Source organism: Malaya genurostris, chromosome 2 (genome assembly GCF_030247185.1).
Source record: "Malaya genurostris strain Urasoe2022 chromosome 2, Malgen_1.1, whole genome shotgun sequence".
Taxonomy (NCBI): Eukaryota; Metazoa; Arthropoda; class Insecta; order Diptera; family Culicidae; genus Malaya; species Malaya genurostris.
Window position 1 is genome coordinate 102886181 of NC_080571.1, and position 16726 is coordinate 102902906.

A 16726-nucleotide genomic window follows, 5' to 3' on the forward strand; every position below is an offset into this window, starting at 1 on the left:
AAGTTTTTTTACTAGTTGGTTTCCCCTCGTTTGTCAACACCGATCAGCTGCTTACAGGGATGCCTGATTTCATCAAAATTTGTGAAAATGATTCGTCACAATAAATTATTGGATTACGTTGATAATATATTTCACTTTCTCGCGATGTTGGAAGGTAACCATTTATTTGACTCAACGTTGTTCATCTAGACTATTTTTTATTGTGTTGGTAGTTTTCACCCGAAATTAAGTGGCGGCAGACCAGAAGCAAGTAAATATTGTAACAAAACGGATTCAATTTTGTATTGCGTTGGAGGATGAGAAGTAGGCATAATTCTGTATATAGTTTTGGCAATATGTATTAAATCTGTATCCTGCATGAAATTCGCATGGACGTATACAAATCAATACATTACAGGTAATTCTGCATGAATGGCAACTCTGTTGGTAAATGAAAAAATAAACACAGTCTAGATGACAGACAGGATGTTTTTGATAGGGTAATGTGGCGCCATCATGACACATGTGAGTACTGTCCCAAATAAAGGAATATTCGAAATGACCGTTAAAATGATTGAAGAATCTAATTTGAGTGTCCTGTCTGTTAGTCTGTGATTAAACTTGGTTCAAAACCATTTTTCAAATGCCCGGAAATAACAAATAAAGTATAAAACATAAATGGTACTCGAACGCTAAACATTCTAGTACTCGAGAAATCAACATTACACTGGTTTCTCTTTAAAAAAAATGTTGGTCGAAAAAAACCTAACCTTACCAAATTTCACACATTCCTGAATATTTTCCATATTTAATCGTAGTCCGCCCCGGACGCAACGGTTTTAGGGGGTGGCAAATTAATCCTTGGGACCTTTTTTTGCTCGAGCAAGTCATCTTTCTGGAAATGTAGTTCAGCTTTTTGCTTACTAAATCAACTATGGGGGCGGAAAATCTCTTATTTTGCCTCGGGCGCCTGTTTTCCTCGGTACGCCACTGACTTCGGTTGACGTCGGTAGTACTGATTTTCAGTATAAGTAGACGGAAAACGCTTTAGTGTTAATTTTCAATGAATTTTCATGAAAACTGCAAACAATTTTCCACATTGATAAAATCATTTTTTGACTGATGTAATATAATCGGCGGCACGATTAAAATGTGATAACCGGCTTGCTAATCATATTTTTCTTAAATTGGCGGCGTGTCGAAATGATCGGCGGTGGCGTGGCGCAGCGGCGCACAGGAAAAATTACTTTGTCGTGTCTTGCGATGTATTGTGGCTCAGTTGAATACAAAATCTAAATAAACAGTGAAGAAGAACAAGAAGCATGAACCGGCTTTCTTCGTGTCTGTTCACTCTGACTGTCAGCGGTATGACAAACGGCTGATAGCCATGTATCCCTCAACCGATGGGGCAAAATCCTGGTTGATACTTTAGCATTTTGGCCGCTGGCAGCCATATCACAGACTAACAGACATGACAGTATGAGTAAATTCTTATAAAAATAATATTTCGTGATGCACTAGTTCCACCTATATTGTACTGCGCGAACTATTTACTATCGGTACACCCCTTGTGTTATGTAAAAGTTTTTTTACTAGTTGGTTTCCCCTCGTTTGTCAACACCGATCAGCTGCTTGCAGGGATGCCTGATTTCATCAAAATTTTTGAAAATGAATCGTCACAATCAATTATTGGATTACGTTGATAATATATTTAACTTGTTGAAAGGTAACCATTTATTTGACTCAACGTTGTTCATCTAGACTATTTTTTATTGTGTTGGTAGTTTTCACCCGAAATTAAGTGGCGGCAGACCAGAAGCAAGTAAATATTGCAACAAAACGGGTTCGATTTTGTATTGCGTTGGAGGATGAGAAGTAGGCATAATTCTGTATATAAATTTAGCAATATGTATTAAATCTGTATCCTGCATGAAATTCGCATGGACGTATACAAATCAATACATTACAGGTAATTCTGCATGAATGGCAACTCTATTGGTAAATGAAAAAAATAAACACAGTATAGATGACAGACAGGATGTTTTTGATAGGGTAATGTGGCGCCATCATGACACATGTGAGTACTGTCCCAAATAAAGGAATATTCGAAATGACCGTTAAAACGGTTGAAGAATCTAATTTGAGTGTCCTGTCTGTTAGTCTGTGGCCATATGTCTATGCGGGAGGTGCAACGATTACAATGTAATATTACTAGAATCTCGGTGTTGTTTTAAGGGTTGTAATATTACACGAAAAAATAAACATAATTTTCTCTCAGAATCGTATGCAGTATTCAGTTAAGCAAATGCGATTACTAACTCATAAAGCATGTTGATATAATTCGAACCGTATTAGTTATCATTTTTTATTATGTGGACCTTAATTGCTTCTACCCTTTTTATATTGGTTTATCCAGTTTATATGAATGAAAAGTGAAAAATATTGCATACCTTTTAAAGATAAATCAACAGTTCATCGATTTATCGAAAATTGATCTAAGAGTATACGATAATTTCTAAATAGGAATTGAAACCAAAGTCGAAACATTCATCGATGTTTGTCTCTACGTTTTTGCTGTCAATGTTAGATCCGCCCTTCTTTGAAAAGTAGCTGACTTGAGAGTAAAATTGAACGAGCGTGTAGTCATTTGACAATATAAAAGCATTTTTGGAATAAGGAAACCTTTACTAGCAAGTCTTGGTTGTAGATGATAAAATACAAGGAGAACAGCTTTGTTTGCATGATTTGTCAGTTCTAGTAAACATTGTAGTATTTATATATTACACATCGAATCACTCATTTTCATCATCGGTTTAGTGCAAGTTTACGATATGAGTGTTGCCTGTAGCAAACAAAAGCGATTGGTTCGTTGACACCGTTTTGAGATAGTTTTTTTTTTGGTGAAAGTGTGTTTTGTTTATAGTAAAACATGAACCAATCGAAATCTTATAAAGATTTCATATGGAGAAATCAAAGATTATGCAGATAAACTAAATGACCCAACTGAAGCGTAGCAAAACAAATCCGTAGACAAATATCAATTAAGCCTAATGATATAACAACAGAGGAGAAATTTTAGGAAAGAAAGTATTGGTGGAATCAGGGGCATAAACAAGCCATCAAATAAGACGTGTTTTATAATGGGCTCCGTAGCTGAGGAATTGATTGCGTTAAATAATGAAACTGTTAGGAATACAATCTTCAGTTTCATAGGTAAGCACACACGTAAGAACGTAACAACATTCTATTAACCGGGTTTTTAAGGTCAATATGTGGATCTGGATTATTCGATATGGTTATATCGTTTGCTAACACCGTTGTTAGTCACATTTGTACTGCCTACGTTTTTTGTGCTCTTGATATATTTGTCAATTTCATTTCTTTATGTATACAAGCTGCACAGGTCAGTAGCAATTATCGTTTGTTTGCAGTATACTTGTTAATTATATGCAAATTTTAGTCGATTTATTTTGCAAGTTTATAATGAAGGAGATTTTGATTTTTGGGATGTCGCACGAACTTTGGTGGCCGTAGTTTGGGATGCTCATGGTTGGATTTTTCACGGTAAATGTTAAATGAAACCGCGAACGACATATGAAATGATAACTTATTTCCAGGTTACGAGGTTTTCGGAATGGAAAATCTACCAGAACATGGACCAGCTCTGATCATTTACTACCATGGTGCAATTCCTATAGATATGTACTATCTGGTAGCACGTGTCTATCTTAAGCGATCTAGATTGGTTTACACAGTGGGCGATCGGTTTTTGGAAAAGCTCCCAGGTTGGGCTTTTTTGGCACGTGTTATGAAGATTAGTCCGGGTACAGTGCAATCTTGTGCTAACGTGCTCAAAGAAGGAAATATGTTATCAATCGCACCTGGAGGAGTCTATGAGGCTCAGTTCGGTGATAGTAACTACGAATTACTATGGCAACATCGCATTGGATTCGCGAAAGTAGCCATCGAATCTAAAGCGGTAAGACGGACACAATTTAATTGAATACATATTCTCATGGAATTATTTCAGCCTATCATTCCAATGTTTACGGAAAACCTTCGCGAAGGTTTTCGCTCAATCGGATTCGCTAAACGACTTTTTATTTGGTTGTACAATGCTGTACGTTTTCCGGTGCGGCCAGTATACGGTGGTTTCCCTGTAAAATTTCGAACCCACCTTGGAAAACCCATTCTCTATGACCCTTCACTAACACCGGAAGAGTTGCAGGAAAAAGTGGCGTATGCCATCGAAGAACTGATAAACAAAAATCAAAGAATACCCGGTAGTATATTGCACGGACTGATGGATCGATTTGTGTCCAAGAGAAAGGAAGATTAACGATAACTTTTCGGTGTAATGAAAAAATCAAATCTAAACGTAGCCGTACTTAAAAACTGCTTATATTTATGGAAATGTGATTAAAATATGACTATACAGTTAAGCTGATTATTTTGCCTTTTTTTGGGTATTCTGGAAATTAGTTTTTACACGAACATGACATCACCTCAAACAATTTCTGAATGAACATCATTTGAAAGCTGACAATGGTTTGTTTATATCACGCGTTTTTTTTATAACGGCCAATAAGCCAGCTGTCAACTTCCACTTTCAAAAGAAATTACAGGCGAGCAATGAAAAATAGAGTATTAAATTTAACACCAGACGAAAGAGAAAACTTTTCTCTACCGTCTACTATTGTGACTTACTCTCAGCGAGTGCCGAGTCATTCGATATTACTCTTTAAAGACAATGTTGACGGATGGCTTATTTGCCGTTATAAAAAAAAACGCGTGATATTTTTACCGTCACTTCCAGCCACATGCCCTGCAAGGATTTTGATTCGGAATTCAGGATTCCGAATCGGATGCAGACCATTGAACCACAGAGTAACAGACATAGAGTAAATTCTCCTAAAAATAAATTTTCGTGGGGCACTAGTTCCACCTATATTGAACTGCTATCGTTACACCCCTTGTGTTAGGTATTTTTTTTAACAGTTTACCGTTTATCAGCACTGATCAGCTACTTGCGGGGATCATTTCATCAGGCTTTGTAGAATATTTGAAAATGACATGACATACTAGACGAAATTAATCGTACAGCAGCTCGTTCGGTTTGCTGAAACAATATGTTATTGCATTTTTTTTTGCAAATATAAAGTGAAAATTTCGTATATTCTACAAACCAAATTGCTGCTAATCTACCTGGAGTACAAGTATTTTACAGGTTTCTAGTCTATATTTTAAAATAGTACCAGAGAAAACGGAGTAAAAATTCGGATATTTGGTAACGAGATAAACATAACAAAAACTCTGGCACCGTTAGCATTTTTACTTGTGTGGGCGACATTTTGAATGTTCGGGTTAATTTACTTGAATTAATGTATCGCACTTGTAGCCAGAGATGTCCATCTTCTCTGTGTGACGAAGAGCAAGTGCGATATCTCCCCTCGCACTGACACTTCGATAAAAAATACAATTTATCGTTGAATTTTCGTTTTTCCACTGACACTTCAATAAAAAATGCAATTTTTCGTTAAAGATTTTCATATCAAGGCCAGCTCTACTCTCTATTAATTGAAAAAAATCAGAAGTGTTCGCTCAACAGTGCGCGCACTAGTGAACACTTGGGTGTATTTATTCGACATCACGACATCATCAGTTAGAAAACAGAATGATTTGTAAATTATTTCACGTTTCAAATATCATATACTCAATATTCGGTATTAATACTCATCACTAATGGTGATCGATGAGCATCGAGGCAATAGTATAAATAAGCAGATTGAAGCCGCTTTTGACAATTCAATTGGAAAAATAACCCAAGCAACCATATGCATTATATCATTGCACATTTACAACTTTAGTATAACATCGTTAATGAAGAAGCAGATGAATTCAACATTAGAGCATGTGCATGAAATTTGCATTCAAAATATATCGAAGCATTATCTTACAACAGCTTTTTTGCTATATATTGGCATTTGATGCTATACTACATTGCAATCAAATATTATCGATAACAGTGCATAGAAATTAAATTGCTACATTAAATCAATGCATTGGTGTTGAAAAAAGTAGAAAAATTCTTCAATTTAAAACTAGTCTAGATTTAACTTTATTTACTAATATAATAGTTGTCGGTAAAACAGAAGAAAAATGTAAATGTAAAACCTACATTCACTCACATAGAGCAGATAGCAGAATATGTACAGATTTATTTACAGAGAAGAGTGAATAGGCTACCGGACTACAAATGCATGTTACCGTGATCCAAGGATCAACTCCAGAAAATAAGTATATACTAAAAATGGAAAGAAAAACATGTGCCGTTCATTTTTTTATAATTTTATTTCACAAATTCCAAATTATTTTTCAAGTTTTTCATTGAATTGCTGATGTTTCATAACATCTTAAGTTACAAGTTCTACAGACATTACATAAACAAATATAAAGCAGACATACGACTTAGTGGTCTTATATCTGACTTGCGTGCATTATGAATGCAATTAACATGTTATACACATATAATCTTTTATTATTCGTATAAGAGCCCATTTCCACTTTATATTTACATTATAAAAGTTCTTAATGTTTTATGGCATTCATAGAGAGTCGCACTGAATTTATACAATGTGGAATTAATGTGGGTATATAATGCGTTGTGGTTACTTGGGAATATCGTCTTGGCTGATCTCTGGTGATAGGGTCACTATATAAAATTAGTTAGTAATAACAAGACTTCTCAAATCCACCCGTTAAACTAGTCCAACGACTGTCCGATGTCTCATATCAAAAATGTTTTAACATAGGACCTTTTTCTGCCGAATTGTCGAATGAAAAAATTGTCCGTGGAATCTGTTTCAAAAACGACAATCATAGATGCCGAATTATAGTCTTGTTGGACGATTTATCGGACGTATTGGATCAACGATGAACAGATACCCGAAACAACGTGCAGATTTTGCTTGGTGAATAGTTGAGTACCTGAACCACAGTGACGAAATCTCATCCGTAACGTTGGCAACAAATTGAAACATCTAAATGTTGACAGTTTCGTTAGCTTTAGATTGTTTTGGTTAGGTCGTTTGCTCATTTGGAACAAATATGTCATTGAAAACGAACAACTGTCGTCACTTTGGTTTAAGGCACTCTATTGAAAAGTACCTAAAATAAGATAATTTTTTGGCGGTGTGTATAAATATATTCAATATTATTATTTTATATGTCATTTGACAGCAAGCTTCTTTGCAAGGGAGTTGCAGAGATTGAAAGGATAACGGTAGATCTAAAAGAATTAAAAATAACTGGATACTGTATAGCTTTACGATGCAGTCCCTTGAAAACATGGAAATCGATATCGGAAAAGTCGAGCCGACGTGGGACGAGGACACACTCGTAGACGATAGTTCAATTGCTAGCCAAGTCATTGGTCCGGAGAATGGCTCTATCCAGTGTCAATTCAAGGCAGCGAAGCGAGAGTTTGTCGGTCAGCGGATTTATACCGAGCGGTTACCAGATTGGCTTGTTAGAGCAAACAGTATGGAATCGTTTCGTTTGAATCTATGGAGTCTAGTGGAGCCGTATATAAAACAACCGATCTTAGTCGAAACTGACGAGTCCGGCCATACCGTTGCAACTTGGGGTGTACCCAAAATGCCAACAGTATCTGATGCTGGCCGCTTTGTTACTTTTGTGGACAAAAGAAATAGAAAGGTAAGAATTCTATATTCCAGCGAGTTCGAAGTTTAAACTTATGAACCATTTGAACTGCAGTCGTACTCCTGGTGTCATCTAAGACAAAACACTATCGATCGATGGATTAATGCTAGCATTGTTGTATGTATTCACGTGTACAGTACAGCAATGAGTTCAAGAAATGTTTACGAAATAGCGCGAGACACGTTGCTGAGCCCGAAAAAAATTAAACATCCAGTTATTAGCAAGCAACAACGGCGGGTCTTTCCTGAATCAGCGGATGGATATAGTTTCCGGGACGAAGTAAGAGCTTTGAGGGAAACGTTTTTACAGATGCGAGATCTGATGCATGTACTGGACAATCGAATCATGCTTCTGGAGGAAAAATGCGATCAAACGGTTCCACACGAACCGATGATTCAGATGAGCGCTGGTGAATGCAGTGATGGTGTCGAATCTGTAGGAATGAAAGCTTTCTTAAATTCCGATCCATTGTTGGTACATACTAACATAGAAATAAAGGAAGAAACTTCTGAAGAGGAAATAGAAGCACTAGACGAACATTACGAATAAAAAAACGTGACTTTAATCTTTTCATTTTATTTTTCACAATTCATAAATTTAATTCACCGCCACATGATGATGAAACAAAAACATCATCTAATCTCATTGGTGTCTTCTTTGGGACAACCTTCAACAGACGAGATTGTCCGCCTGTAAACAGCTACTATAGAAGTGAGTTGACTGCAAACACTCCCTCCGCCACGTGCCTTCTGATGTTCCTGTCGGTTGATGTCTCCCACACAAATATAATCTTTATCCGATTCACTAGAAACTGCCCACTTGGAATGGTCTTTGAGAGATGCAAATTGATAATCTTTCGTAATTTTCACTTCTTTTATATTGAACACGGGCCAGTGCAGGCAGTCACTGGGTAAGTTTCCAGCTCCGTGTTGCCACGTTTCCACTTTTAATCCAACCTGAAGTGTTGGGGCAATCAAATCAGCGTACAATTCCTTTTGGAACAATCGATTTTTAGCGAAAGAATGAAAAATTGTGCCTCCAACGGATTTCAAGTCTAAGGAATTCCAATGAGCAGGATTCTCATCAGTTTGCATCTTCGTCACTTTTACCAATCTAGGAAACCGGTCTCGTAGCACATCCGGAATATGAAACGAATAAACATGAGGTTCATTCAACAGCAACTGAAGCCCAATCAATTCCATCTGGTCAGCAGCAACACTCATGCAAAGAAAACTTTGACCATACATTTTGCCTGTACTTGGGTACTGATAGGATTGTCCCAGTGGTGGAGGATACTTTGGAACCGAATGAACAAGCCAAAAACCACTTGATCCATCCGTGGCCACTACACCTTTTGTATGTCCTCTTAAGCCATCTGTATTGTTCTGCGGTGGTTCATCGTTATATAGAAGAACCAACAAATTCTTAACGCCTTCCTTGAGCACTGGTCCTAGTGTTCGTCCTGGAATACTTTCAGTGTCATTGATGCTTCGCTCCGACAACCGCCACATACTGGAACCATTCGGTGTCATAAAGGCATAGCGAAATCCAGATGTGTTTGTGTGGCTATCAAATTCTTCATGTGGAAGTTTGTACAAATAATACCTGAATAAGACAAATTCATTTAAGGTATGTAAACATCCTTGAAATACTTTATACTAACCAGTCAACTAAATTATCGTGCTCGTCGCGACATCCAAGCTCGCATATACAACTTTGGAGCAATGATAAAAATAGTATCATGATACGAAACATGTTGAATTAAGGACAATTTGTCTTAACACCAATTTCAACTATCAATTTATTAAAACCGAGTATTTATTAACAGTTTCTCTGTACAACATGTATACTGAAGATATGCAATAAAATCGAGCGCATGAATGCTTGCAAGCTTGCAACTGCACTGCAGCTGCAATCAGCGATGCCAACCCTACGGATTCATTCCTAGATCTACGGATTTCTACCTTTTCTACGGATGAACCTCTTGAAATCTACGGATTTTGCATTATTTCTACAATCATTAAATATTTATCTATCGTCTGGTTGATTTCAACACCAGAAATTACTCTTCAAATTACAAATGACTTACTGACCATTATCCGGGAAAACACTTAAAATATTGTTACATCATCTTCATAATTGTTGTTTGCCTTTCAAGTTATATAAGTAATCTTAAAGTATAAGTAGAGTATCTATTCGCCACCGATCATTCATTTCTGGAAGCCTGTCTGTATGGCTCATTTTACGTACAGGGTTAAATAAAAGACATCATAATAATTTTATGCAAATATATCACGCTTTTTTTTAGAACGGCCAATAAGCCACCTGTCAACTTCCACTTACGAAAGAAATTGCAAGCGAGCTATGAAAGATAGAGTATTAAATTTAAGACCAGACGAAAGGGAAAACTTTTCCTGCCGTTTACTATTATGACTTACTCTCAGCGAGTGCCGAGTCATTCGAAATTACTCTTCAAAGTGAATGTTGATGAATGGCTTATTGGCCGTTATAAAAAAAACGCGTGATATGAGTATGAGTACACTTGGAACTAAATCTACGGATTTCACTTTTGGGAAAAGTGGCATCACTGGTTGCAATGCTGCCCACTTGTACGCGGCGGGCAGATTCCCCCCCCAGACGGCTGGCTATGTCTGCCAGCCAATTTTGCCGGAATTCTGCCAGATTTCCGGCAAAAGTCTGGCAACAATGCAACAACCGTTTCCGGCAGAAAATTTCGCCTAGCGGTTATTAACGGTTCTTTTCTGTCGGATTCTTGCCATGCAAGATTGGCAGAACCGTTTTGAATCGGTTCTACACTTTAAGCGTCTTAGTTTTATTTTTTCAATAAAAGATACATATGAAAGGCAATAAGTTATTGCCCTTCATATATACTAATCATGTAAAATGTCATTGCCAATAGCGGCCCTTACACGATCATTAAAAGTGTCATTACTAAGTAATGACACTTCTGCTCAAACGCTCGTCATTACTGCATTACTGTACATCATTACTTTTGGCATTACACGTTCATTATTAATGATGAGTTTTTGTAACTACTCCAGCAATAGCAATAGCAATATTTGAATGAACAACTGCACAAGTGGTTAGAGAAGAGTGTAAACAACAGGACGCAGCCATAAAAATTGACAGATTCACACAGAACAAACTGAAAAAATAATTATCTTATTTCGTAGTCTCGAGCATCAATACTTTCAATATCTAATCAGATTTTTTTAAGACTATTTCAATTAAATAAATCGCGTAGATCCTGATTTTTTGTTTTTCTACTTTTTCACTGCGTGTACAATAAAAATAAATCTTTTTAAATGGCAACCCTAGTGCTACCATTAAGTTGAAGTTCAAGTTACCAATTTTCACAGAGCAGCCAACATTAGCAAAAAATAAAGCAAACGACTGTCAAACCAAAGGAAGCAAGTAAGACACGAAGTAGGAAAATTTCGAGCCGCAATTCATTGTGAAAATTTTCTCGTGAAAAGCAAAGATAATTAGAAATTTTATTGCAAATCGTAAGTAGAACTTTCTTTCAACATAATTCAACAATCCGCGGCCGTATATGAAAGGAAACTGTTCAGAAATCGTGTTAGTTTTCATGCTTGTTGACATTTGTTCAGTCAGTTCTTGGTAGCATCGGGATGACTTGTATGATTCGAAGCTCACTCGTCCTCGTTTTGTGTTATATGCCTCCCCACCACACTCCTGTTTCCTCTATCGACATTCCTTTATTTGATCAAAATGTTTGCACAATCACTGCATTCAACGGTGGAATAAAGAATTCTGATTTTACTTCCGCAGATTCATAAAGACGGGCGAATACTTCATTGATATTGAAACCAGCTCACAATGGCCGGAGCAATGATGTTCGACCGCGCTCAGTCGCTGCAATTAAACCGTCAGGATTTGTCCACCATTGCCGCCGACCTTGAAGTAGACGAAAACGATGAAGAGCAAATTCGCCAGAAAGAACAAAAGATCATGGAACTGGGAGAAGCATACAAAAAGGAAGGCAAAGCTAAAGAGTTGGCCGATTTGATCAAGGTTACACGACCCTTCCTGAGCTTCCTTAGCAAAGCTAAAGCGGCCAAATTGGTCCGCTCATTAGTTGATCTGTTTCTGGATCTAGAGGCGGAAACAGGAATCGAAGTGCAACTGTGCAAAGAGTGCATCGAGTGGGCTAAACAGGAGAAACGAACCTTCCTGCGACAATCGCTGGAGGCAAGATTGATTGCGTTGTATTTCGACACCGGAATGTACACGGAAGCACTGGCTCTTGGCAGCCAATTGTTACGTGAGTTGAAAAAACTGGACGACAAGAATCTACTGGTTGAAGTTCAGCTGTTGGAGAGCAAGACCTACCATGCACTTAGTAATCTTCCCAAGGTTTGCAGTTGCTGCTGTCGGAATTGTGTATCAATATTAACGAGAACCTGTTTCTTTTTTTGTAGGCACGCGCCGCACTCACCTCCGCTAGAACTACCGCAAATGCGATCTATTGCCCTCCAAAGGTACAAGCTACACTGGATTTACAGTCTGGAATATTACACGCTGCAGATGAACGCGACTTCAAAACCGCCTTTTCCTATTTCTACGAAGCTTTCGAAGGATTCGATAGTGTTCAGAGTCCGAAAGCACTAACCGCTCTCAAATACATGTTACTTTGCAAAATTATGCTCGGTCAGAGCGATGACGTCAACCAGATTGTCAGCGGGAAATTGGTAAGTTCTCAGACTCGATTGGATAAGCTTTGTAAACAGACTTAACTTTCAATCCTTTGTTATTTATACAGGCAATAACCTACTCCGGTCGTGACATCGATGCAATGAAAGCTGTTGCCCAGGCTTCGCACAAACGTTCGCTAGCGGATTTCCAGGATGCACTCAAACAATACAAACACGAACTGGAGGATGATGTTATTGTGAAGGCCCACTTAGGAACACTGTATGACACAATGCTGGAACAGAATCTGTGCCGTATTATCGAGCCGTACGCCCGTGTCGAGGTGAATTTTATTGCCGAACAGATTGCCCTTCCGATCGCCCAGGTCGAAAAGAAACTGTCCCAGATGATCCTCGATAAGAAATTCAGCGGCATTCTGGACCAGGGCATTGGAGTTCTGATAGTGTTCGAAGAAACCCCAGTTGATAAGACGTACGATACGGCACTAGAAACAATACAACACATGGGTAAAGTAGTGGATACGCTGTACCAAAAGGCCAAAAAGCTGACGTAAGTACCGGCGATCGACGTTCTCAGCTTTAGGTACTTTTTTCTATTTAGGTTTGCTCTGTTGTCTGGCGCTACAACGGTTTACTGTGTTTACTTTTTTTTAATTGAATGAATTCCGATTGCTTGAGGTTTTCTGTCCTTCCCTAATGGAATCTATAGATCACTTGAACGCCACCATTTGGGACACCTGCACTAGCATGAGCAAAATTGAACAGAACTGCGAATTAATATACTAAATAATAGAGCGATTACGATGTTTGCCAAAATTGGCAGAATAGCGTGCTTCGTCTGTTCGAGAACTGACCTGTGTAACTGCGACAGCGAAGATCACTCAGTGTGGAAATCAACCATAACAATTTTAGCAGTCCTGAGAACGTTATTATTGATGATGAGAGTAGGGAAAAGAACCCGATTTAAATATCAGGAGGTGTATCCTTAACAGTACAGTACTTGATTTAGTAAGAACGTAACAAATTCGAACACAGTAATCAAATAAATTATTTCTTAAAAATATAAAAAAAATGTTTTATTGCAGCTCGATGACTTCACCTCTAAGGGAAATGTTTCGAAATCCTCGTGTAAGCGTACTTTGCATATTTCAATCCGGAGCATAGCAATTCAAAATGAACTGTTAGTGCCCCCTAACAAGGGACAAAAATCATGCTTATTTAGAACAACTGAATAGAATTATCAGATAATGTTTAATGATTGTATGCCTTCCTTCACGTGAAAAGAATCCGATATCTTTCGATATAACTAGGAAATTCGAAAATGATTTTAATTGGACGAATAAAAAAGCATCGATTAGTACATTTTTGTTATGTTTGTGTAATAGATTTTATCGCAGTATGTGGATATTTGTAGATTGTACTGCTCCTGCCTCAACACGATTTTTGCCTTTTTTATAGAAAGGATATACTGGCCATACTCGCATATTAGTCCCATATCGTTCTAATCCTCATCCTCTATCCTCAATATACTTTCAGAAATTGCAAAAAAGTCTGTGGTTTGTTCAGTTAAAATTGATGGGAAATAATATCAACTTACACTCAAAATAATAATCATGTTATAGTTACGTGAAAAGTTATGTGAATATTTTCCACCCTACTTTTCACGTAGGTTTTAATAGACTGGCATTTAAAAGCTGTTCAATGCATAATCCAGTAAAAGCTACGTGTTTCATAGGTCAAATGTAATGTACTATTCATATCACATTTACTTATCAGTTCATATCAAATTAAGATACCAGAGAATTACTATTTTATGTATTGGTTGAAGTCAAAAGGGAGATTTCAGATTTTTATATAAATATATGAAATTAAAAATACCATGAAAAATAAACCATTTATTTCAGAAAATTAGCATCGAATTTCAATAGCTTAAAAAGCAACTAATAACGTCGTGGTATCTCAAATCGACAAGCCTCCAGAAATCGTTTTTGTTGTCACTGCCATCCAACCGAAGCCGAAGTCGAGATCCGAGAACTCCCCCAACACTACCGATGCAGTTTGATGGCGCATTACATGGTTGAAGTGTATCTAGCTTCATGCCGATTTTGAACTCGGTTCTGTTGAACACATGGAAACTTCCATACTGGAATAGTCCGGACGATATAGTGAAAAATTGTAATTAAATAACATTTCTCGCAAATATTTACACTACTTACACTTTGAGGGCCACTGTTCGCCATTTTCAAAATCAAGTTTTTCACAATGGAAATTCACGTAGATTGTTTGACGTTTCATTTTCGTCACGTAAAATATTCAATTTGACATTTGAAACCATTTTACTTGACGATTTATTAATTTTTAGCTTGACGCTAAGACAAGACCTGACATCTGGGGGGGCTGCTTTTGTTCCAAAATGGACCAGTTTCTGATTGGCTGATTTTGATGTTGCCACCTGCCCATTGTGAAAAGAAAAATCTTTTGCAGGGTACGCGAGCAATGATGCCAAGTATAAAGAAAATCAGAAAACAAATTTATTAAAATGTATAATTTTAGCTCACCAATGAAAATGAAAATTTTCGGAGAATGTTTCACTTTTTTTCAATTTCATTGGTAATAAATGTTTATAGTGGCAGGACTGTGTAATTAAAATAGGCATCAAGCCGTTTTTCTTTTTAGTGAATTAAAGTGTAACCAAAAAAGATTTGTTAAATTAGTGTAAACTCGAAAGTGTGTTTAGTTTAACGAGAAGAATGAACTGTTGTGTTCCACACTGTGGTCGCATTAAGAATTTCTATCCAAACCTGACTTTTTCCGGTTTCCAAAAGATCCGGTAATACGTCAACAATGGATTCGATTTTTCGTTCAACATGAGATATTTCGTGTTTTGTCATCAAAGCTCAATTAATTGTTTTTAAGCATTGATATATAATAAAGAAATGCATTCACCAAAACATGTTTTATGTTTATTTCAAATCAAAAACCTAAAGTCAAAAATTTAAATGTAATTTTTTTTCCTAGCATAGTTATTAAAAAAATCTGTAAATATGGCTACACTGTAGCCGATACGTTGGTATTTATTCCACAGGGCGAAAATGACGAGAAGGATGATTCGGAAGGAAGAATAAGAAGCCAGTTGTCAGGTCTTGTCTTAGGTTTGACGTAAAGCCGCCATGACTAAGTTCAGTTTTTGCAATGACTGAGCGGACCTGCGTTCGAGGTTCGAGTCCTGTCTCTGAGCGTATCTTTTTCCAAAAATTCATCTTTTTTGTTAGTTTTTCTTTCACTTGGCTTCTCCAATATATATTTCCGCTCAGTCATTGTAAAAATTTAAGAACGCAGGTTCGAGTCCTGTCTCTGAGCGTATCTTTTTCCAAAAATTCATCTATTCTGTTAGTTTTTCTTTCACTTGGCTTCTCCAATATATATTTCCGCTCAGTCATTGCAAAAACATTTTACTTGATTTTTCAAGTGAATCGAACGTGAATTTTTATTTGAGTGTATGTCTGTCCCATTTGCAAAGTACCCGCATATCCAGTCCCATTCAGCGCAAATTTCAATAATTTCATTTGTTGCAATATTTTAATAGCAAAGCTGTATTACCGATATTTTAAGTAATAATACCATGAATTAGCATTAGGTAGCACAATATTTAAAAAAAAACGGAATTAAAATTTTAATCATCTGTTTCTCGAGTTTGGAATTATAACAAAAAAAATTAGCTTTCCCAGCAGTGTTTTAGAGCAAATTCAGCAGCTGCAAGATTTGTATGGGTGGTATCATAAATCAAATAAACATAGATATCCCATTGTACGGTGACACTAACAGCACCTCTAGTGGTTGAGCAACCCGTTACACCAAAAGCGCCGTCTGGTGGAGAATGGGTGCGTAAATGCTCCTAAAATGCATGCAAAAAGTTGCTTGCGCATTTAACACAATCACAGTAGCTAATGGAAAAAAGTACACCCGTTTCTCACTAGAGGTGCTGTTAGTGTCACCGTACAATGGGATATCTATGTTTATTTGATTTAGAGCAAATTCAGCAGCTGCAAGATTCATATAGGTGGTCTATAATGTAAATGAAACTGAAACAAACGTATCCCCAGCAATCAGTTTTAGTTTTATTTATTCGACCAGTTTTACTGTCAAATTTAAAACTGGTATACATTGCCGTTCTATTTTTTTCTATATTTGAAACACAGATAAAACGCTGTTGGGGCTGCTAGTTTATTTTGTTATAATTTCTAGATTTAGAATTTAAAACTGACATAAATTATGCATCTAGAACTAGAACACTCTTGAATATGCCCTTATGGTGGTATATAATGTAACTG

At 37.0% G+C, this 16726-nt stretch overlaps 4 protein-coding genes and 1 long non-coding RNA gene across 5 annotated transcripts; 3 read left to right on the forward strand and 2 right to left on the reverse strand.

The window, feature by feature from the left end:
• The first annotated feature begins 2716 nt into the window (after positions 1-2716).
• On the forward strand, positions 2717-4429 carry LOC131431765 (monoacylglycerol/Diacylglycerol O-acyltransferase). The gene is made up of 5 exons (XM_058597640.1): positions 2717-3192; positions 3244-3382; positions 3440-3543; positions 3597-3958; positions 4010-4429. The coding sequence occupies exons 1-5, from the start codon at positions 3120-3122 to the stop codon at positions 4316-4318; spliced, it is 987 nt and encodes a 328-aa protein (XP_058453623.1). The 5' UTR covers positions 2717-3119; the 3' UTR covers positions 4319-4429.
• A 2762-nt stretch (positions 4430-7191) lies between these two features.
• On the forward strand, positions 7192-8266 carry LOC131428493 (uncharacterized). Its single transcript, XM_058592478.1, has 2 exons — positions 7192-7695; positions 7756-8266. Exons 1-2 carry the CDS (start codon positions 7309-7311, stop codon positions 8248-8250), a joined length of 882 nt encoding a protein of 293 aa, XP_058448461.1. The 5' UTR covers positions 7192-7308; the 3' UTR covers positions 8251-8266.
• On the reverse strand, positions 8264-9616 carry LOC131428492 (plancitoxin-1). Its single transcript, XM_058592477.1, has 2 exons — positions 9365-9616; positions 8264-9306 (listed from the first exon to the last, which is right to left on the reverse strand). Exons 1-2 carry the CDS (start codon positions 9454-9456, stop codon positions 8334-8336), a joined length of 1065 nt encoding a protein of 354 aa, XP_058448460.1. The 5' UTR covers positions 9457-9616; the 3' UTR covers positions 8264-8333.
• Positions 9617-11110: 1494 nt separating this feature from the next.
• On the forward strand, positions 11111-13467 carry LOC131428491 (26S proteasome non-ATPase regulatory subunit 11). Its single transcript, XM_058592476.1, has 4 exons — positions 11111-11228; positions 11515-12099; positions 12165-12434; positions 12506-13467. Exons 2-4 carry the CDS (start codon positions 11563-11565, stop codon positions 12947-12949), a joined length of 1251 nt encoding a protein of 416 aa, XP_058448459.1. The 5' UTR covers positions 11111-11228; positions 11515-11562; the 3' UTR covers positions 12950-13467.
• Positions 13468-14263: 796 nt separating this feature from the next.
• On the reverse strand, positions 14264-14824 carry LOC131428494 (uncharacterized). Its single transcript, XR_009229388.1, has 2 exons — positions 14612-14824; positions 14264-14538 (listed from the first exon to the last, which is right to left on the reverse strand). It is a non-coding gene; the product is annotated as an uncharacterized LOC131428494 (long non-coding RNA).
• Positions 14825-16726: the final 1902 nt, after the last annotated feature.